The sequence below is a fragment of the Curcuma longa genome, chromosome 9, assembly GCF_044706935.1.
Source record: "Curcuma longa cultivar G26 ecotype Majalengka, Jawa Barat chromosome 9, ITB_CL_G26_1.1, whole genome shotgun sequence".
Classification (NCBI taxonomy): Eukaryota; Viridiplantae; Streptophyta; class Magnoliopsida; order Zingiberales; family Zingiberaceae; genus Curcuma; species Curcuma longa.
Genome location: NC_133869.1, coordinates 445,832 through 469,175, shown reverse-complemented (window position 1 = coordinate 469,175; position 23,344 = coordinate 445,832). Strand labels below are relative to the sequence as shown.

Genomic DNA, 23,344 nt, shown 5'->3' with positions numbered 1-23,344 from the left:
TCCGAAATCCTGGTTTGCTTATAGATATTGTGCAAGGTGAGAATTCTTCTAAACTTAGCTACTTTTTTTCTTCTTTACATCTTGATTGTTGACATTTCAGACTGCAGACATCCGAGCTATCGAACGGACTTTCCCATCACGGAGAAGCCGTACATGTGGGTCTGAGAAAAACTGGAATCATTATTCTTGGTGGGGGCCTCCCAAAGCATCATATCTGCAATGCCAACATGTTCCAACCAATGAGATGATTGAGGGAGTACTGTCTACTGTTGAATGTATAGCAGAGTCCTAATGAGTTAATGTCACTCAAGTTTACGATACTGCTATGAACTAAGATGTATGCATTTCGGTTTATGTTTTAAGGCATTGAATGAATCATTAATAAGCTAACATTTCATTTGCATTTTAGTTTGTGGTTTGGCTCTTTGAATGAACCACTTTGTTTCTTCTTTAACATTAACTGAATGTAAAAGTTTCTGAATCAAATCCTTATCTTCTTTCTACTGAAATCAAGCAGGTTCACTGCGATGCAACTATTGCCTTCCCCCTACTTGTTGCTGCAACATTTGCAAGGAAGATTCACGAAATAACCAACATCGAATTATAATTCAGTTTGATTTCCTTTCGATGATATGCTTACGGAATCTGGATATCAGGAGTTGGGAGACTGTTCAAGGTTGTTCAAATTTTTCGAGCATCCGCAAGGATCGGAAGCTCGAAAAATTCTGCAGCCGGCCTGGTTGAAAAAATTGAGCCCCGATTGAAAAATTAGTCTGGATCCACCACTGGGCCTGCAGTGAGCGAAGCTTGAAGGCGGGGGCGGGGCGGTTCGGACTTCGGAGGACGCGATCGGCGCGGCGATCGAAGGTTAAAACCGGCGATCGAAGCTTGGCCGGCGATTGAAATTGAAGGCAGCGATCGAAGCTTGGGCGGCGATCGGCGGCGGGACGGTGCGGTTCGGAGTTCAGAGGACATGATCAGAGGGCGGTAGGACGCGATCGGCGCGGCGATCGAAGGTTAAAGCCGGCGATCGAAGCTTGGCCGGCTATTGAAACTTGAAGGCGGCGATCGAAGCTTGGGCGGCGATCGGCGGCAGGACGGTGCGGTTCGGAGTTCGAAGGACACAATCGGAGGGCGGCAGGACGCGATCGCAGGATCACTTGAAGGGGCGGACGGGTGGTGCGGTTCGGACGGAGGACCGAGGACGCGATGAGGAGGATGCGATCAGCGGTGCCGCGGTGCGAGAAGCAGAGAAAGCTAAACCTAATCCAGCTTAACCCAAAACATTAGCCCCTAATCTAAATAAACCCAACAAATTTGGCCGGCCCGGCCCGGGCCCGTCGGCCTGACTACGATGTCTCGAAGGAAGTCCTCGGAGTGGTCCTCGTTGGCCACGAAGCGCGATAGCAAATCCTCTGCTTTGAACAGAGAGGACGGCGTCGAAACAGAGGAAGTCTGCTTCTCTTTCTTCTTCGCTTGAATAATTTTCACGGCAAACTCGTGCACGGTAGTAATCGCCTCTTTGAGACGCCGCTCTGAGCCCATGCCGAACAGCTTCTTCACCATCCAGAATTTCGTCACGAAGTATAGGAACCGGCCGGACGATGGACCTCCAGGCTCCAGGAGGGAGCTACCGCGATCTCAGGGGGGGCTCAAGCCCCCCCCCGCCCCCCCTTGGATCCGCCACTGATCACAACAAGTCTAGTTCGTGTGGAGCGTGACATTCTTAATTACTAGAAATTGATAGTTCTGAAAGGACTAAATCGGCGATTTGAACCGTCGATTCACAATTAATTTTGGATAAGAATCGAACCGACCCATCCTCAATTTTTGCCCATTTAACCTGGTCAATGGGTAATCGGTCTATTGACTCCGTTATGGTTTCAGATCGGATCCGATTTGGACCTGGTCTGAGGTCGGTTCTAGGATAACATAATTTTATCTGTGTATCTTTTTCTATAAAAAAATTTGTAGGATAGTTTTACAAAGGGTGGCAGTATGCTTTTATAGTGTAATGCACAAATCAATAGGGATGATAATTTTCTTCAAACCTAATGGAGGATTCAATACTCGACTCGAATGGTGAGGTGGATCTAGTAGTTAGAATCTTATCAATATTCGACTTGAATACTCGATTAAATTTTATATATAGGGAGAAAGTTTCGTTACCTTACACATCCATCAGTGAGCAACTAATGAACATCCAGTGTTAATTATTTTTTTCAATTTTCACTTTCGTTAAAATAAATACTAAATCATAAATTCTAAATTATAAAATAAATAAATAAAATGTGAATATTACAAATATTCAGCATATTATTTATATTATTTGTCTAAATTTAAATATTATATTATTATATTATTAATATTAATTATAATTAAAATGTGATATGGTAATTATTATAAAATGTGATATGGTCAAAATAAAAATCTATGAGGAGTTAAATCGAGAAATTACAGTTGACTACAACGGAGGAGAGTATTCTCTCAACTTCGTCAAGATTCAAACTCTTGTCCTCTTCTATAATTCTGAATCGTCGTAACCAACTCAGTTATTTACCCTATGAGGGTGTTTGGTTGGAGATTATCATTGATAACTTTGGTTATCTATCCAAAGTTATCAATTATAACCTTGTTTGGTTCAGATTATGATTGATTCCTAAATAATACAATATCACCGCTACATCAGCAAACGGGTTATAATCTGGGAATGTGATTACCTTGACAACCTAAAGTTTTCTACAATTACTGAGGTTAATGATTTTTTTTCATGATTACCCTTTGATTTAAAAACTTAATTAATTGAAATGTATTATGAAATCTAATTGAAACCGAGTTAATTAATTTAAATTTAAATTTAAAATTTTATAAAATTAAAAAAATAATTTATTTTAAATTGTAAAAAATAAAATTAACTAATTATATATATTAATTTAATAAATTATTTTATTAAAATAATTATCTTAATGAGTTATATTATTAAAATAAAATTAACAAATTATATTTATTAATTTAATAAATTATTTCATTAAAATAACTATTTTAATGAATTATTTTTTAAAATATATATAAATGTATTTTAAATTTTAAAAAATAAACTTAACGAATTATATTTATTAATTTAATGAAAAGAATTATTTTATTAAAAAATATATAAATTTATATTAAATTATTTTAAAAAATAAAATTAATAAATGATATTTATTAATTTAATAAATTATTATTTTATTAAAATAAAATTAATGAATTATATTTATTTTTATTTTAATTATTTATTTTATTAAAGTAAATTTTTAATGAATTATTTTTTAATTATAAATAAATTTATTTTAAATTTTTAAAAATAAAATTAATGAATTATATTTATTAATTTAATAAATAATTTTATTAAAATAATTATTTTAATGAATTATTTTTTAAAAAATTATATAAATTTATGTTAAATTAAAAAAAATAAAATTAATAAATGATGTTTATTAATTTAATAAATTATTTTATTAAAATAATTATTTTAATAATTTTTTTATTAAAATAAAATTAATGAATTATATAAAATAATTTTACAAATTATTTTATTAAAATAATTATTTTAATGAATTATTTCTTAAAATATATATAAATTTATTTTAAATTTAAAAAAATATTAATGAAATATATTTATTAATTTAATAAATTATTTTAATAAATTATTTTAATAAATTATTTTATTAAAAATATATAAATTTATTTTAAATTAAAAAATTATAAATAAATTATATTTATTTTTTATATATTATCAATTTATTATCATTATTAATGTTATTAATTTAATTTAATTGAATCAAAGATAAAATAGTAAATAATAAACTGATCATGTTTTATTTCTTTCAAATAAAGAAGTTGAATCAAACAATATTAAATTATATTTTTTATCTTATAATCTTTGTTATGTTATTATCTGATAATCATATAATTAAAGTTATGTAAAATAATTTAAATCTTTTCTATATAAAGGTGGAATCCGCCACCTTAATGGACCCACACGATCGACCCTACGACCTGTGAGGAGGTAAATTGAAACGTACCCTATATATCATCTCTCATTTTTCATGATAGCACATCAAAAGTCCGTCCGAATAACGCCACTAGGAAAGCACCATCTCCGAGTCCAATATTTTTACACTAAATGCATTGTCGGGCCCACTTACAAATTGATGCGTGAGACAATGCTTAATTATTTCATCTTTATTATTGTTTCGATATGGAAAACCTGATTCCTTCGTATCATCCAGAAGACCGAGAATGCTCTGTGAGTTACCCTTGAGGCATAGTTGAGTTGGTTACGACGCAGTAGACTTGTAGAAGAGGGCAAGGGTTCGAATCCTGACAAAGCTAGGTAATACCCTCCTGCGTCGTGATCAATTATAATTTCTTGATTTACTTATTCATAGATGGTCGTGGGGCCGACAGTGTAAAGCCGCTAAGGTGACGAATTCCACCTTTTTGTAGAAGAAAAGAGAACGCTCTGTGAGTTGGTACGGTGGATATCTATAGGTGACGTTACTATAACAATCATGGTATAGTATCGATCTTCAACATATGTAAAATATCTCGTTGGTTGGTTGATTGACTTAAAGTGCCGCTGTACAAGAGAACGGAGTCTCCCATGATTTATCTTTTTATCAGATCATATAAGACAGTCCTGATGATTATCGGATGAAGATAATCTTTTACTACAATCTAGAAGAGCGAGAATCCTTAATTTACAAATCAAATTTTGATTTGCTCTATGACAAAAATAAATGAATGATTGTCGTCATTTCTTTATTGATAAGATTCTAACTACTTTTCTTTATTGACAAAAAAAAAAGAAGCATAGAAATTGGAAGAGATAATGAGATAGTGGTGGTTAATATGCCTTATTACCGAGTCCTCAACTGGCCACAAATTTATTCTCTAATTTGTCATTTTATAATTATTGGTTCCATGTTATGCTATTTCATATTTTCAAATAAATTCAAGGTATTTAAAAGTGTATATATATAAATGCTATAATTTTTTTTGTAACTAATTACAAGATTTTAAAGATAATTTATTATGTAGTATATTGATTTAATAATTCTAGACTCTAGAGTAATTATTGAATTAAAAAAACTTATGCATAGATTTATTAAAAACGAAAATTCATGCTTAATTTTTTGGTTATTCTAAAATGAAGCACCAAGGGATGAAAAAAAGGGATTAAACTTAAGAAAAATTCAATTTAATTATTTCAAAATTTTAATCTTTTAAAAAAATTAATTAATTCAATTCGATTTCTATTTTAAAATTCTTTATTTAATTAAATCAATTAAATCAATTAAATCAAAATAAAAAAATTAATAAATTATTAAATAGGTGCTCATCGTACTTAAGAAATGTAATTGATTTAATTTTTATTTAAAAATTTAATCGATTTAATTAATTAAAAAAATTAATTTATTCAATTTCAATTAAATCGATTGGATTTTAACTCAATATTCAATCCAAAAAACACTTTAACTTTATTAAAGTTCTCATTTTTTTTTTCTTCGTTTTCACAATCCAAAAGCTCTCGATTGAGTTAGTTACTATAGAACAAGAAGTGGACAAAAATTGAATCTCAACAAAACTAAACCAAGATAATATCCTATTGTGGTAAAAATTGTGAACATTTCTACTTCTTGTTCTTGGGATGAAGAACATTTGTGATTTTGTCAGTTTTATTATAACTTCGGAATTCAAATGCAGAGACATGAAACATGTAAGCCTGTTCATTAATCAGTGGAGGCTCCTAACAAAATGTAAGATGCTTTATCTATTATTTGATCAGTGGGATCAAGAGGAAGCTTTAAACTTGTTGGTGATGGTGGCGAAGTACTTACCTTGGTGGAAAGCCTGTTCTAGCTCTAACTGGGATGGGTTTCTTGAGCCGTCGCCGGCGTATGCGCCGGCACCGTAAGGGCTCCCGCCCTTGATGTTCTCCATCTCAAACATTCCCCCACCAAAAGTGTAGCCGATTGGGACGAAGATCATGCCGTGGTGAGCCAACTGCGTGATGGCTGTCAAACTGCAACGATGAAACTGGGTAGAATGATGCAAATGCAATCAAGTACATGATGAAACTAGTGAAAGTAGATGGAGCTTACGGAGTGGTCTCTTGGCCACCGCCTTGCGTTCCCGTGCTGTAGAAAATTCCAGCAGGCTTGCCGGCTAGAGCCTGAGATCGCCACAGTCCTCCGGTTGCATCGATGAAAGCTTTGAATTGGGCGGGCATCATTCCGAACCTGGTGGGGAAGCCAAACAGAATTCCATCTGCTTCAGCGAGAGCATTTGGTTCGATGATCGGTACATCACTCTTAGGAGGTGCCAGCATCTTCACCAGAACTTCTTCAGGAAGAGTCTCAGGAACCTTTTTATTAGATAAATATGAAGTTACAAAAACAACAAGGAGAACGACTTTAATAATGCTTTAACAAGTTGGTTTGGCATACTTAGCAATTAGTGTAATCAAGCGAACTGAAAAAATGATCAGTTTGATAGCACAAAAATTATAGACAACCATTTAAGGAACTAATTGATTATGATGTCAATCTTTAGAACTGATGGTAGGCCTTCAGGAAACTATTTGCAGGTATCAGGAAAATTTGTAAAAAATAGAATTTGCACATTCATATAATAAGATTGGAAAAGCAAATCAATTGCAAGTATTTTTATCCGATTACAACATTCCAAGAGAGCATGGCTGAAAAAGAACTAAAATGTACTAAGTGCGTTTCTAATTAACAATCCAAAGAATGACAAACATATTACCTGCCAGAGCTTTACTTCAACTCCTTGAACAGAAGCAGCGCCTTTTTGGATTTCTTTTGCTAGCTTTGCTACAAGCCCGTACATAGAATAGTATCTGAATAGAAGTGATGATGATGATTTTCTATAAGACTCAAAATATAAACAGTCGAAGTGTATTTCAAAAAGTATTTTAAAAACAAAATATTGATTGAGCATGTATCAATTAATGAATTCCCTTTTAGGGTTCTATAAGCGGCCTAGCATTTAATTTGTAGTCCAATGGTTGCCTTAAAAGCAATAGATCTGGTCTGAGGCCTCACAAACACATCTAGCTATTCTTTTTGCAAAAGAAATATTAATTGCACCAAGATTCTTTAGACTCAAAAGAAAAGGAATTCAAATTCAATAAAATAAAGAGATACTAGTTTCCAAAAATTCAAATACAATTCTATTTGAGGAAAAGAAACGGGAACTTAATTTCTCGCATTTCTTACTCTCTCCCTAGTATATTTCTCCGAAATTGTACGTTTAGTTCCTCATTTTCTACCAATCGAAACAAAGGAATCCTCTTATGGAAGTAGAACTCCAGTTTATGGAAGTAGGAATCCTGTTAGTGTGTTTTAAAAATATTCTTTAGAGTAAAAATGAAGTGCCTCCAGGTTGTTCTCCAAAGGTTTGCCGAGGGTAAAAAGAAATCCTGAGAATCATTCAATCGATTCAGTTCACACGTCTCATCGTAGTCTAGATAGTCAAAACCCACAACCAGATCAATTCACAACGAACGGTCCTATCTCAGAGTTCCAAACGATCTCGATCCTTCACAAAAATTCAAAACACAGATCCGATCAACAAAATGGCAGAATACCGCATAAACAATCTAAAAATGGGTACAAAACCGAATTATCAAAAGGACAGGGACGAGAGACGATCCGCAAAAGGAGCGAACACTTACACGACATAGATCTTCGTCGCCATTGATTTAGGGATCGGATCGGAGGCAGGGGAGAGATGGAAGAACAACCGCTGCGGAAGGAAGACGATGAAGTAGGGGGATCGGGGCGTGCTATTTATAGTCGAGGGTCTACCGAGGCATGAATTAATTTGCATCGTGATCTGTGCAAGTAGTGATCGCTCATTACCGGCCGTCGGATCCCCGATGCAGACCTCATCTTTATTTCTCTCTTTATAATTATCAACACTTCCATTTTCATATACAGCTTACGTAAGCATGACAAAGCAATGAAGCAATAGTTAAAATAGAAAATCAATTCTTACGCATTTATTATAATTATTTAAAATTTATTTTTAGGGGAAAATTATTTTTAGGAAAAGGTGATGGTGTAGTTTTGCACGTATGATATGTGATTGTGATGTAGGCAAGTAGAAGGTATACCTTATTCATGTAGATGTTGATGTACTTGAATGATTCAAGATTAATGCCTACATTAGGCAACAAAAATGGTTAGTAGAAAGATATGTTCCTATCTTATTCATCAACTACCTCCATGTTCAGTCGATTCATATATAAAAAACAAGTATTAGATCGTTCGATCGATCGAATGGATCGACCGAACGAATTAGCTTCAATGCCTCTCAATCATGGGCATAATTCACCTTGGACGAAAGTTGTTTAGACTAAATTTCAAGAACATGGACTTTCTTTCTTAAGAATATCATCCTAGTCATTACATATAGCATCATTTACAACTCCTAAGGCATTCTCTTTACAAAGATCTAAGTTATCCCTTGCCATTGGAGGGAAAAGATCCGCGAAACACTGAAACAGTTGAGACTGATACAGCTTCACGACGACAATGTCCCTTCGAACTCTGCATTTCATAGAGCCTTAACAACACTGGCAGATTACCATTAAGCAGAAGAGCATAGTGAAATCCTATTTCGAATGATCCTTCTCTTGCACCACCATTTTCTACTGTGTTTTTCGCCTTCTGATTTCGCAAGCTCCCGTAGAGATTTCTTGGCATTGCGCAAACGAGCCTTGTATTCCTTCTTCCAGGATGCATATTGGGCCATCAGCTTCTGAAGATCTTCAAAGGATTTCCTAGCAAATTCTGGCTGGCCTGATGATTTCACCATTGCAGAGCTCCCTTGCATCGTCCTCGAAAACCTGCTTCTGCTTCTCTAACTCCTTTGCCAATTGGTAAACAGCATTGTTACTTTTGTAGTCGGCATCATTCACCGGCTGATAAGTAGCTGATGTTTCATCAGACTCTCGTTGCTTTGCCTTGTCGTCGATAGAAAGATTCTTCTGTGCTGCATCTAGGGCCATCTGAATGCAAAAACAATCGAATATAAGATTGTTTTTTGAATTGAATCAGTATGCACAATTCACATGCATCCACTAAACACAGTTACTTATTTGTGCTTAAATATCTCTAACACCTTCAGCTTCGCGAAGGTAAAGAGACTCGAGAATCAGTTATCAAACTAGACGACTAACTAATCTCAAAATCCAGAAGGGAACATGAACACTTTTGTGGCATGATCAATGAAAAGTGGAACTTCACCTTTTGGCTAATATGGAATTTTAAGTACCATACGAGAAGAGGAACAGCTTTCGCCGCTTTTGTTTAAGTAAAAGGAGTTGATTAATAAGCAGCCTCACCTTCAGAGTCTGTATCTGCTTCTGATACATATCCTCCATGGAGTGCATTTTTTCCTCGCAAACAGAACACCTTTTCTGATACTCCTGCACTTCCTGCAATAGCGCAATATTCTCACCCTCCTTTCGTCTCAGTTCTTCCTTTACATCATCAACCACCTTCTCAAGCGCTTCCAATCTAGAAGCAGGTACCATATCCTGTCGTTTCATGTTCATTACAGGCAAGTCAAATTTCTGAAGCTAAAACTATACTTAGATGAACAAATACTCAGACCGCTATAGCTGGAAATGAAATTAAGAGCATAACAATGTTGAAACCACACAAAATTGCGATAATTAAAGTGAAATTAAGAGTATACCAATGCTCAAACTACGCAAAGACACCGATAAGCATATGAAGGATTCATGCCTCAGGTCCAAATAACTCAATTGGATTTGCCATTTTTCCAAGTCTAGAATGAATTTTTCATTCTGTGATTTAGAACAATAGTGCTTACCGATCTCAACGCATGAACTTCATTTGTTAACAGGGAAAAGATATCTAAAAAAATACATCTTTGTAACACAAAGTGAAATAGTTATTGCAGGCCTGCTATTTCTTGCTACATTATGCCAAAAAAGTTGAGCATCTCTTGATATAATCGCATGTATTGAAAAGTCATTGATGTCGTAAACTAATCGAGTAATAATAGAATTGAGCAATCTGCACAATTGTGATGAAGCTGAGGTAAAACTAAAGTTATGAATCAAAGCATGTGAATTAGATACCTGCTCCTCAACATAATCAAGCTTTTGTGAAGTATGGGACTTTTCGGTGTCTTCTTCGTGGGAACCTAAATCTTCTTCGCTAGAATGAACCACTTTTTCTGCCCTACCTTGTTCGATGACTCCATTGCTGAGTTCACTTGATTCCGGACTCGCCTTCTCTGTGAAATGAGCGTCCTTTGATGAGACCTCTGCAGGGACGCTCTCAATCTTAAACTTCAAATTGTTCTTTGTGGAAGGCGGCCGCCGTTTCAGCGTGGGCCGGGCAGGCAATGCTGGCGGCTCATCCTTCGGCTTCTCATCGCTCAGTTTGAGGGCAACCAGCATTTCCTCAAGCACGCTGCGGGCGGCGGCGGGAACCGCCGGCAAGGCAGAAGACATGTTGACGCCGGCGGCGCAAAGGAACAACACCCTAAAATCAAAACACAAACCCTAAATTTAGCAAGTAGAAACACCACGTCCTTCGAATCGAAGATGCTCTAAAACCAACGAATCACCAAACAAGAGATGCAGCTTATAAAACTCACTCCACGGAGGGCGATTACCAACTCGATTACTAGAACCGAAGAACGTTCTTTGTAGGATCAGAAAACAAATCCAGGCTTCCACTCCAAGAAATCTTCCTAAAAATCGAAACTTTCGTGCGCTGATTTTCTTTGCGTAAAAGCCAGAAAGTTCCCACCAAGGTTGCAGCTTTTTATCAGCTTCACTGAATCATGAGCGAAAAATGACCAAAACGATTGCAAAAATTAGGGTTCTTGCATCCTGAGCTGCGTCCGCCTCAAAAAGGAAGCTCTTCAGAAGAGAGATATCGATCTGACCTCCAGGCAAAAGGTCAAACCAAGTACCAACAAGAAAAAACAACAATAAGGATTCGACGAAGAGCCTAAACTAAAAAGAAACAAAGTAGAAAAGAAAGCCAAAGGGAAATGGAAAGGAGAGACGAGAGATCGTAGAAGAGAAACGAACTCGTTCCCCTTCCCGGTTCTGATTTGAAGAATGAGGTTGCAACAAAAACAGGAACAAAAAAGAAAGAGATAAATATCGAGCTAAGTTTTATGCAATTAACGCCCTTCTGTTAAGGATATTTAAATTCTAGCGCTATAAACTGCTTTCTGTTAGATCTGCATAAATTAACTCCCCATCTGTTAGATGGGTATATATTATATTTTACTTTTGACATATAATTTAGTTGGTTACGATGGAATAGATTTATTGAAGTAGACAAAGATCGAATTTTGACAAAGTTGAGATAATATTCTCTTCAATTGTGACTCGTAGTAGTCAACTAAAACTTTTCGATTACTTTCTCATAGATAGTCGTGGAATCGATCGTGTGAGACTGTTAGGGTTGAATTTTAATGAAATTAAAACAATATCCTCTCCAATAGTGGTCTACTTTATACTTTTTTTGAATAAAAAATAAATATTCTGTCGTGATCAATTAGTTTCTTGATTTATCTCCTCACAGATGATAGTAGGACCGATTATGTGAAACCGATTGTATAGAAGAAAAGAATAAAAAATAAAATTTTTTAGATAAATTTATATTAAAAAATGATCAAAAATTTATTGTGGAGTCATAATATATTAACAAACAACATTGAATGAATATTAATGGACATTTATAAGGATGAATTTTTTTTATTTATAATATTTCTTTTGATATAAATGAACATTTATTAGGATGAATTTTTTATTTATAATATTTTATTTTGATTCATGAATCAGTTTGTAATTCAGGAATTTACATTCACCATAATTTTTAAAAATTATATATATTTCATAATATCCATTGTCAAATACAAATATATATATATATATATATGTGTGTGTGTGTGTGTGTGTGTGTGTGTGTGTGTGTGTGTGTGTGATTTAAAACCTTTTTCCTTTATTAATAAATTTTCAATAATTAATTTTTTTTCTATTTATTATTTTGTACATTTTGAGAGAAAAAAAAGAAGCATAGAAATTGGAAGAGATAATGAGATAGTGGTGGTTAATATGCCTTATTACCGAGTCCTCCACTGGCCACAAATTTATTCTCTAATTTGTCATTTTATAATTATTGGTTCAAATGTTATTCTATTTCATATTTTCAAATAAATTCAAGGTATCTAAAAAGGTATATATAAAAATGCTATAAATTTTTTTTAACTAATTACAAGATTTTAAAGATAATTTATTATGTAATATATTGATTTAATAATTCTAGACTCTAGAGTAATTTTTGAATTAAAAAACTTATGCATAGATTTATTAAAAACGAAAATTCATGCTTAATTTTATGGTTATTCTAAAATGAAGCACCAAGGGATGAAAAAAAAAGTGATTAAACTGAACAAACCAATCGAAAAAAAAATTCAATTCAATTATTTTAAAATTTTAATTTTTAAAAATTAATTAATTCAATTCAATTTCTATTTTAAATTCTTTATTCAATTAAATCAATTAAATCAAAATAAAAAATTAATAAATTCTTAAATAGGTTCTCATCGTACTTAAGAAATATAATTAATTCAATTGATTTAATTTTTAATTAAATTAATTAATATTTAATCAATTTAATTTATTTAATTTTTATTTAAAAATTTAATCAATTTGATTAATTAAAAAAATTTAATTTATTCAATTTTTTATTAAATTAATGAATATTCAACCAAAAAACCACTTTGACTTTATTAAAGCTCTCATTTTTTTTTCTTTCACATATATTATTATGAAGGCAATCCACAAACTCCTAATATATAATTAAATTAATTATTATAGGAAAACTAAAAAGTGGACAATAAACAAATCTCAACAAAATTGAAATAATATCCTTTCCTGTAGTAATCAATTATAACTTTCTAATTTACCTTTTCACAAATGATTATAAAATTGATCGTGTGAAACCGCTGACGGATGATAGATTCTACCTTTTTATTAACTGAAGACAATCCAACCTATTGATCCATCGATCAATCTAACTAATAACCCAACCACTCAAAACTCAATTCAATTGTCGTTCAACAAGTAACCATGATTTCGTAAGTGAATCACTCACGACCAAATTCGATTCTTGCTACGTGATTTTCAGAACTATGCATTCAACTCGAACAATCTAAATCCAAATAATCATTCTAAGCTCATTTAAAGCCGAAGAATGCTCAAGATTTACAACCACAGATCTTTACATGTAAACGATCAAAGAAAGGACCTCAGTAAGGGTAACACAGCCACAGCGATATCGTAATTTCTTTTTCCCTTCGATTGATATAAGCACAAGCTAAGAAGGGGATGACTAAAAGAGACCAAGCAGCATTTGATCTTATGCTCACTGTTTCGCGAACATTCCTTGAGTCAATGACGAGAAATCATAATCGTTAAGTGATCGATCAGTCCCTGTGGATGATGATGAAGCAGCATGAGTTGTGTTTTCTCCATCAAGAGCACCTAGACTGCATGACAAAAGGCTTGGAATTAAAGTTGCAGGTTTGTTATTGGACAAAAAGATGAAGAGCAAATTGCACATGAATACAATATAATAAAAAGGAATTTTGGTACTCTAAGATCGAATTAGTTTATGACATAGAAGAACCTTGATATTTTGTGATGTAAGAATTCCTTCAAAATTTATTCATTGAGCAAACATGCCCATTGTTGTTGTTGTCATCATAATAATGCATCTTCTGCTATTAAGCTCTATATAATAATATATTACTAGTAACTATCTCTTATGCTGTTTGCTTTAATCAATTTAACACTTTTAAATTTTACATGAGTTTCAACAAAACATATACAAATCTTCTGTAGTTAAAAAAAATCAAAATAAATAATACTTTGTTAGGATGATTTGTTCCGGCTCATTGCCGACGATAGTCACACCACCAGACAATAAGGGCCGCGTCAACCTGCAGTTCCACGTCGATGGGGGAGGCCTGAAGAGACAACCACTGAACGCACGGGTTAGCGGGGCGCCGGGGAATCCCAGCGTCGCCACTCCGACGCTCAAGTCAGGCAACGAGAAAAGAAGTATCTTTAGTGAATTCAACCCCTAAATTATCATACCTGTGGGATTTATATAGGAGTGGTGAGAACAATATTTTAGGATCTCGGCGCATGTGATTGGCTATTGATCCGCTATTAATGGGGTAAGGATAACCTTGAAAGGTTTTCGAATATCCAATGGCTCGGATTTGCTGATCTTCGTCTGACGGCTCTGACCACGCGAGTTATCTTCTTTTGATGGTTGGGATTATGCTGGACCAAGTGGGGGACTTAGTATGCGCTCCCCTTCTTGCTGAAAAGGTCGACGTGAGAGCTCGTAGATATCTGTTCCGCAAACGGAGATCGGGAGTGACTGATTTGGGAAGGGCGACTAGGATGCCCAAGTACTGGTAGCCTTGCCTCAGTTGAGAGATCTCCGTAAGGATGTCCTGCGCTCCTTGCTGGAGTTATATCTGGAGGTAGGCATGTGCTGCCAGGACTTTGCCCTGAGGTAGGCGCATGATGCCATGACCCCGTCGTGAGGTAGGCCTATAAGGCTAGGACCTTGCCCTGAGGTAGGCATGCGATGCTGCGACCTCGTTATGATGTAGGCATACAATGCTGGCGCCTTGTCCTGTGATGCTGATACCTTGCCATAAGGTAGGCATACAATGCCGGTACCTTGTCATGAGATAGGCATGCAATGCTGGTACCTTGTCATGAGGTAAGCATATGATGTCGGTGCCTTGTCACGAGGTAGGCATGCGATGCCGGTATCTTGTCATGAGGTAGGCATATAAGCTTGGGCATGGATCATGAGGTCGGTTATGAGGAGGTGCATTATCATTGAGGAATGGCCATCCATTCGGCAAAGAACTCATCTTGCATACCCAAGTGTATGTTGTCCCCTTGAGGAGGTTTACTTTCCGCTGGAGTATCGTTTGGTTTGAGGATGAGATACCTGTGCCGCTAGGGAAGGGGGACCGGACATTTTGCATGAGGTCCGCCGCTACCGTGCTGGGGGAGGAGCTCTTCTCTTAGGGAGATTGATCTTCCCTACCTTCCCCTTGGTATCGGGAAAATATTATCTCGTGTCTACTCCGGGCTTCTTGTCCTTCCTCTACGCCACGTGTCCCCTCGTCCCCGGGGATTATTTGCGTCGGATCATGATCAAATCAAGTAAAGCATTTGAAATGATCACATTGATAATATATTATCTTCGAGTTTCTTTCAAGATTTAAAATATCGAGCCGTGCGGAGGTTTCAATCCCGGACCGAATCAATACAGTTTCGGTACCGTATCGTACCATACCGGTATAGTTTCGATATTTTTAAAATATAAAATATATTAACTAAAATAAAAAATTTAATCTAAATATTTAAAAATAAAAAATAAAATATTTTTAAAAAATAATAAGATAATTTTATAGATTTTAATAAAACTTATTTAAATTATCCCAACTATAGCTAGGAATTGATTATTAAAATCTTAATTAACTTTAAGTTAAAAAAACTCAACAAAAAAAAATCACGACTGCAGCGCCTCGGTCGCGTGCGGCCCGTGCACAGAGGCGTCGTCAGGCCCGCACGGCGCCTCCGGTGGCATCGCTAGGCCCGGGCGATGCCTCCGGAGGCGTCGCTGAAGCCGCACGACGCCTCCGGAAACATCACCGCGGCTGGGCAATGCCTCCAAAGGCATCTCCCGATCGGAACCACTATGACGGTGTCGGTCCGTCGATGGAAGAAAAAATTTTGCCCGTATCGCGCGATACGATTCGAAATTTTAAACCCTGATTTCATTGACCATTAAAAAACAATTGCAATGGCTCAATGGTTTTCTCACTTATATCCTATGCAATTTATTTGAATTTCCATTATACTATTCTACTCTTTTTCCTAGTAAATTGATCATTCATCTTCCATTTTTTTCCTCTTTTTCTAAATATGTGCATGTTCTATTCGAAGCATAATGAGAAAGGATGCATGACTGAAAATGTGAAGGTTCAAACGTTGGAAATCCTTTAAGTTAATCTTGATCTTGTTACAATTTTATTTAATAAAATCTGCTTCGAGGAATGCATACCTGGATGCAGGAGCATGACCAAGGTTCCCAGAGGAAGAGTGCAAGGCATTTCCCATCTGCATTTCAAAAGGGCAAGTCAGATTGTTCGAATCCCAAAATGAAAAATCAGTCACACTTACTGCTAAACTTACCTGACCAAAGTTATTGGGATACTGACTGCCGGAAGGTACATTCCTTGGCAACTGGTAGGCCAAGTTACCCCAACTTTGTGCTGCAAAGTTTCCTTTCAATGCATTTGAATCACTCATACTGCGTTGATGAGTTTGGCCGACAGATAATGTGGAAGGTGAATTGTTAGGTTTAGCGGCAGCCGCGAGATAAGCCTGCTGATGAGCAATGATTGCCAGCTGCTGTTGATGAAGTGCAAATGGAGAAACCATATTTGACTGCAAACCATCAAACTACACATGTTAAAGACATCAATTGTTCATCATATTAAATTTGATTACAAAAAGTAATATAGTCGAGGAAGATATTGCTCATAGTTAACCAAGTGAAAGAAGGCAAGATCTCAATATTCTTTACCCAGCTAGAAAGCAACGATAGTAAATTATCATGGTGCAAAAGGTTGAAGGACACATCAACCCATCCATAACTAGAAAAAAGATACGCAGAAACTCAAAAATTATAACATTGTGGTTCTGCTTGAGTACATTCAGTTCATACAAAAAAGAACAAGGGTTTTACCTTGTCAAAGAGGCTCATGATGTCATTTTTTACATCTAGCTGGGTTTTCTTTTGGGCTGAAGGTTGCAAAGAAGATGTTGAATCCTTGAATAGTTCTTCAACTATAGATTCAGTTTCATTCTTGACATTTGTCTGAGTATTTGTTTGTGATGGAGGTTGCAACAGAGACTTTGAGTCATTAAATAGATCCTCAACTCCAATTGTAGCTTCAGTTTTGACATCTGTCTGGATTTTTGTTTGTGTTGAAGGTTGCATCACAGATGTTGAATCCTTGAATAGATCCTCAGCTTCAGATTTAATCTTATTCTTGTTTTCAGCAGATTCGGTGGTGCTCTTACTGTCCATGGAATTGATTAGTTCTGCAGCTGCAGATCACGAATACGTAAGTAGGATCATCATGTTAATAACAAGTTAGTGATTTTTAAATCTATTTCATAAAAGCAAGTTTGCAGAAGACATGACAAAGAGTAAACTACAAGAACAAAACAAACACGATCAATATTTGATGATACCAATTCTCACCTAAAGTCCTCCCCCTACCCAAATGGTATGTTTTTGACAAAATGGAGAATTACTCGTTTCTTTTTGATATTTGAAGACTACCAAAAAACCTACACTGAAAATTTGCCCATGAATTATCATCTGCTGAAGATAATCCTTCTGCAACTTCACTTGGATCATCCAGAGAAAGCATGTCCAGTAGATTGGATGCAGAATCGAGTTTTGGTTGTGCGGTTGTTAGGACATTAACCACAGCAGAAGCTACCTGGGTTCTGTCTGTTTCCACATTTGAGCTATAAGAAACCTGTTTATGTAATCTGGGCATGAGAAACTTTTCTTATTACTACAAATAAATAAAACAAATAGAACTGGAGCAGCAAAAAGGTACGACTGCTCCAAATGGTAGTTAGCAACAATAATGTAAACAGCACAAAATGCATCAGAAAGCATCATGTATTTGTCTCACTAAGTGAAGAAATTTTGCAATACATACCATGAGATTCTAAATGTAAAAAGAATTGAAGCATGTAAATCATCTCAACTGAGCATAAAAACTGTGCTGTTATCTGAAAGCAAAGAAAGTGATTTTCTAAGTATCCCGGAGCTCTAATATCTCCAAGGACTTTACAGCATTCTCGGCCTTTAGAAAATGTTAAAACTATACTGATCTTTTAGCCACAACTTTTGTAGCAAAAATAATGGAGAGAATAATACAAAGATAGTATAATGTAAGCTTTGCAGAAGTGAACAGAAGCAAGAACATTACTGGGCTAGGTATTTTAGGAACCACAAAATTATCTTTTATTGTACTTTGTGGTGTATTATCCTTCTCTGGAATTTTATGATTGTCGGAATTTTCATCTCCATTAAAATCAGTGGATCTTTTCTTAGCATGGCCAGTCCCTTCTTGCGGCTTTGGAGGTGTTATAAACCTTGTATCCCGAGGTACCCATCTTTTTTCTTCATATCTAGAAATTCAGTCCATTTACTCAACTTAGTCATGATATAAAATTTCTGTATGCGAGAAATATAGAAAAAAAAAAACACAAGCATAAAAGAGTAAAAGGAAGATTAGAAGTTTTGATACTTTGCACGAATGAAGTTTTCGATCCCAACTCTATCATAATTCGGGGGTAATTCTGCTTCCCAGTAGCTATTTGCCTTTGAATTGCCCATTGCTGTTAAGCCATAAGAATCATAAAAATAAAAACTTCAATCAGTTCCATACAAAATACAAGTTCATTTTACTCAAAACTTCAGCAGAAGTAATCACAATGAGTATAAAGCTATATATAAAGCAGCAAAAAATATATGCTTACTTTGAATAAAAGCAACTTGCTCAGGCAGCCATGTGTCCAATGCCGCAGATCTTACCTGCAGTGGACTAAGAATTAATAAAGTACAGTTAAAATTAAAATTTAGACCAACTCTGGTCTCAGATTCTCAATAATTCTATAGAACTAATAATGTGAGAACAAAATTACCAGAGCTAGTTGATGACATTAGCATATCCCAAATTAGAAATTACTAATGAAAGATCCATGGAAGTCGGTTGAAGTTCAAAGATGTTAAATGACAATTTGAAGTTGCTAAGACAATATGAATGCATTGACAATGAATGGTTCAAGTATATTAAATCACATAAGAACTGAAGTTTGACCTTTGATATATGCACTCCTAAACTCCTATGAATTCCTGAACACTGCATGCATAAGAAAACTCCCAAATTTACACTTGCCCATCGTGGACCTCTGAAAATAATCACCAATATGTTAGAAAGAACTACTTAAATATAAGAAAGAACAAAGAAAAGGAAAACTAAATGTTATTCTGGACCATAAAGGATATATACAGCAAGAAGGCTTAGATTTTAAAGAAAGGAATTAGGAATTCTAGACAAACTGTCAAATTTAGACTGTGAGGTTGAAATGCCCCCAGAATAATCATTTTTAACAGAGCTCTAATCGGAAATCTTGGAAGAGCTTTCCCAATTTCAGTTCTAGACTAGCTTATGATAGAAATAATTAAAACAGGAGAGTCGCATCAAATACATTATACACCAATATAAGAGGGACATTTTATTTTCTTGTTTTTACACCTTTCAGGAAATAAACTTTACAGGAATAAATATAAGCTAATGTTGGAACCAAACAGTGGGCAATAAAATGCCATTAAGTAGCACAAAAACCGATTGAGAAATTTTCATTGATTATATCACACTCAAACTGTGTGGATAAAAGCCATAGTAAAATCAGAATATCTCAAGTGAAAGACACTGCATTATGAAGGGATCAAGTAACAAATACAACACCCAGGAAGCCGTGAAAACTAGTCCTAGAAAACCAGACACAATTTAAGCATTCACTTTTATGGAACACCAGAAAACATCCAGATGAACGATTCTAGATCCTATACACCAAGGCCATGAGAAATAATCATTGTTAGGAAATGAAGCACCATAAAAGATCGCATGAACAACAAGGTTATATAGCATCTATCATGTAGCTAAGCTCACTTAGACTTGCAATCAGCACATTCTTTGTTCTCTGGTAACTTGAGCAGTCCCTCCAATATCTGCAAATAAATAAAACAGAGACGCGATTTTACAGAGACACAAAAAACAGATAAATCTAGGTGGAAAGGAAAGCAATCAGCTGAAGTATTAGTGAGCAAATGAACAACCTAGAAAGAAATTAGAAGGCCAAGCAGTGGATAAATTGCTCAAATGAAAAAAAAATATTGAGAAAGACAAGAAAAAAAAAGCCTGCTAATGACCTTTAAAAATGAAATGCAGAAAAAGGAAGTATAGTGACAAGAAAATGAAGATGAATTACACAGGAAAGAAGATAATCAATAGTTAACAGTAAGATATTTCACTATTTAAATTCTGGAGCCATAATGTCTAGTGGTCCTTCTAATTATATTTACTAATTACTATATACCGATATAACTGGAGAAGGAAGGATATAGCTCAAGGCTTGATATAAGGAGAAAAAAATCTTTGATCTAATGTTCTCCAAGATGTGTCCACTAAATATTTCTTAACATAACCAAATAAGCATAATTTAGCTTGAAAGATTTAGACTGAACAAAAAAATAATGGCTGTCAAACCTGTTACAAAAGTTACTCTAGACTACTGTTCAGATGTATTTGCATGCTATTTGAAGACTAGTATGTGAATTAGAAGTCAGAGCCGTAAGTATGCCACCATCCATCTTGGATTCATTTTTGATATGGCCTTGTGAGTTGTGATTATGTTGTGTATTATCTTGGATATATGGTCAGAAAAATAAGATCATCAACTATATTGATCAAACTTCAGAGGATCATCAATCTAATCACAATGATTTAACAAAAACAGCAACTAGAAACGCCAAATGAATTTATCAGTCATAAATGAGGAGAAGCTATGCCTTTTGGATGTTATATATGGATATTGTCCGTCATGAGCCATCTTCCAAAGTTTACAAAACTAGCAAAAGCATAAATAAATATGATGTCTGTAACATGAAGATCATCAGTGTCAACCTGCAGTTGTCAAAGAAGCTTGCTCATGACCTATAATTAACGATTTTGAAGACGAAAATATGGTTTTTATTCTCTATTTAGACCCAAATTTTTAAATAAAACGGAATCCATGTAAAAAAAATACAACTGAGCTGGGAAGATCCAACGTACTCCTAGTTTTAAGTCCACGCCTTTCCCATGTCTTATCAAGGGCGACTGTTTGAAAATTACAGATGTTCGACAACCAAAGTAAGATTCCAGATTCGCAATAACGAAACCACGATCCGACAGATGGCCGAGAGAATATCGCAGAGCAATGACAAATACCGATCAGAATTAATCGAAATGGAATCGTAATAGATACCTTACGATTTCTAGATTCCTAAACACTAGATCACCAAGCCGGCAGGCAAACAAGCACTAAAAATTTCGGCTGAGCTAACAAAGGCTGAACCTTTCTATGCTTATCATTGAGCTCCTTGGAGACGGTTGCCTTTTCGTTCATCTCGACGCTTCTCCCTCGCGCGATTCAGGAAGTAGAAAGCAAGTAAAGGCGAAGGGCGTGAAGGAGAGCCAGAAATCGAACAAATATTGTTCTCTTCGGAGTCTTATTTTACCCATCCTACCCACTAAATGTATTAGTGGCTCCAACGATGGCCCAGCGATGATGGAAGGGTTTACACATGGGTAGATATCGGCAACCAATATTGGGCCCTCAACTTCTAGAGGCCCATTGGGCCTCCAATTTAAGACATTTCACATATAATTTTTTTTCATAATTTCAATAGTCAATATGGTGTTTTTCTTCCAGGATAAGAAATACGTGACATCATTTTTCATAAATTCAAAAAATAAAAATTAATCCATCATATATTTTTCTCACATGAAACTTTTTACACCTTGCTTTTCCTGATCAAAAGTCGAGGTGCAACTTCTATAACATTAAAAGCATATTTTTGCCAGAGGAAGTTTATACATTTTGATTATAAAATTAAATAAATCTGACCAACCCAATGATCTCCCTTAAAGATTTTTGATTGTAAAATTAAATAAATCTGTATAAGTCTGTTCAGCATAATTAAATTGATTACGATAAAACAGAATTATTGAAATGGACAAAGATCGAATCTCGACGAAGCCGAAATAATGTCCTCCTCCGTCATGGCCAACTGTAACTTCCTGATTTACTTTTTCACAGATGATCATGAGATAGACCGTGTGGAACCGCTGAAATAGCGAATTCTACCTTTTTTACTAAAATGTACCAGTCATGCTCGGGTCCATACATCTGAATTATAAAAAATAAAATAAAAGTGCTCATGATTATGAGTTAGCAATTATCTGGGAACTCAAATGGCAAGGAAGCTTAGTTCACTATGGTGACTCAAAAAGATAGCTCAGAATCAGGCACAAATGCAAATAGCACCAAGAGAAAAAGACATGCAGCATCAGGAATGAAGACCAAACTCCAGCAGCAGGATCCCTACTTTTGCACATACCTTTAATCATAAGGTCATTGTTCACTCCTGAGGTCAGGAGGATGATTTGATCCATCATGGAAGAGAATCCCCCCATGGCTGCTCGATTACCTGACAGAATAAACCATGCTGCTTACAAACACCATAAAGCTACTCTCGTTATGGGCAAGCTCAAAAGAATCGCACAGGGGCAATTTATAGCAGCAGATGGTCTGGCAAAGGAAACAGTTCCCCTTGCTGCTTACATGTGTATCACCGCCGAGAAAGATATGCCAGGAGCTTGCAAATATTCCCATGGACAAACGGCTTTAACCTGAAGCCATGGCTTTATACCTGTCGAAAAGTGTTTGCGAAAGGCTGTCGTGTGATTTACCCTGTGGAGCTCATTGCGGGAAGATATAAACAAGTGAGAACTCTCAAGGAATTCATATTTGAATCACAAAGGAGCTCAGAGAGGTAAGCAAGCTGTTGTTGATACTTACTTTTTCTCTCGACTGAAAAGGATTGTGAATACAGCAAAAGTCGAATATGGATGCTCACATGCTAATAGTTTGTGATTCGTAGAAGAAGTGTGCTTACTGGCTGTGGAAAGCTTGTGGAGCTGACGAACATAGTTCAAACATATGATTTGATGAGATAAGGCAAAGGCACCAGAAATGCGTTGGTTGAGAAGAGTAGCCTGCGTGACTAATTGTAGCGCGAGGCGTCGCAGAAGCCTGCTGTGGAAGATCAGGACGAGGATCAGGAAAGTCATCAGGAAGGGAAGCAAGCCGAGAGTCAGCCTCCAGTATGATCCCTTTGAGTATGCTCTCAACTTCGACGACAGTTTCTTCTGGATCGAAAGAGACTGTAATGCCCTTCCAATTGCCTCCAAGTCTTCAAACATCAGCTAGGTGGCCGGCTGTCTTAGATCATGATGTTAAAACAACAATTAGCTCATC

The 23,344-nt window shown here is 35.5% G+C and overlaps 2 protein-coding genes and 1 pseudogene across 2 annotated transcripts; all 3 read right to left on the bottom strand.

Moving 5' to 3' along the window:
- Positions 1–5,753: 5,753 nt before the first annotated feature.
- Positions 5,754–7,810, bottom strand: LOC141834934 (NAD(P)H dehydrogenase (quinone) FQR1-like). Its single transcript, XM_074722329.1, has 4 exons — positions 7,742–7,810; positions 6,811–6,904; positions 6,147–6,409; positions 5,754–6,067 (listed from the first exon to the last, which is right to left on the bottom strand). The coding sequence occupies exons 1-4, from the start codon at positions 7,762–7,764 to the stop codon at positions 5,836–5,838; spliced, it is 612 nt and encodes a 203-aa protein (XP_074578430.1). The 5' UTR covers positions 7,765–7,810; the 3' UTR covers positions 5,754–5,835.
- A 619-nt stretch (positions 7,811–8,429) lies between these two features.
- Positions 8,430–11,173, bottom strand: LOC141834908 (myosin-1-like; annotated as a pseudogene).
- Positions 11,174–13,224: 2,051 nt separating this feature from the next.
- LOC141835118 (ADP-ribosylation factor GTPase-activating protein AGD5-like) lies at positions 13,225–21,487 on the bottom strand. The gene is made up of 11 exons (XM_074722546.1): positions 21,380–21,487; positions 19,933–19,991; positions 19,078–19,168; positions 18,737–18,791; positions 18,505–18,595; positions 18,184–18,385; positions 17,532–17,721; positions 16,917–17,281; positions 16,361–16,615; positions 16,230–16,285; positions 13,225–13,617 (listed from the first exon to the last, which is right to left on the bottom strand). Exons 1-11 carry the CDS (start codon positions 21,428–21,430, stop codon positions 13,494–13,496), a joined length of 1,539 nt encoding a protein of 512 aa, XP_074578647.1. The 5' UTR covers positions 21,431–21,487; the 3' UTR covers positions 13,225–13,493.
- Positions 21,488–23,344: the final 1,857 nt, after the last annotated feature.

Bases quoted from the DNA above. Each gene is read 5' to 3' on its own strand.
- LOC141834934 (XM_074722329.1), bottom strand. From the start codon at position 7,764: ATGGCGACGAAGATCTATGTCGT. The intron at 6,905-7,741 runs GTAAGTGTTCGC...ACTTCTATTCAG, and splicing joins GCGACGAAGATCTATGTCGT to ATACTATTCTATGTACGGGC. The intron at 6,410-6,810 runs GTAATATGTTTG...TCTAATAAAAAG, and splicing joins TTGAAGTAAAGCTCTGGCAG to GTTCCTGAGACTCTTCCTGA.
- LOC141835118 (XM_074722546.1), bottom strand. From the start codon at position 21,430: ATGAACGAAAAGGCAACCGTCTCCAAGGAGCTCAATGATAAGCATAGA. The intron at 18,792-19,077 runs GTCAAACTTCAG...AGTCCACTGCAG, and splicing joins TAGGAGTGCATATATCAAAG to GTAAGATCTGCGGCATTGGA. The intron at 16,286-16,360 runs GTAAGTTTAGCA...TTTGAAATGCAG, and splicing joins ATCCCAATAACTTTGGTCAG to ATGGGAAATGCCTTGCACTC.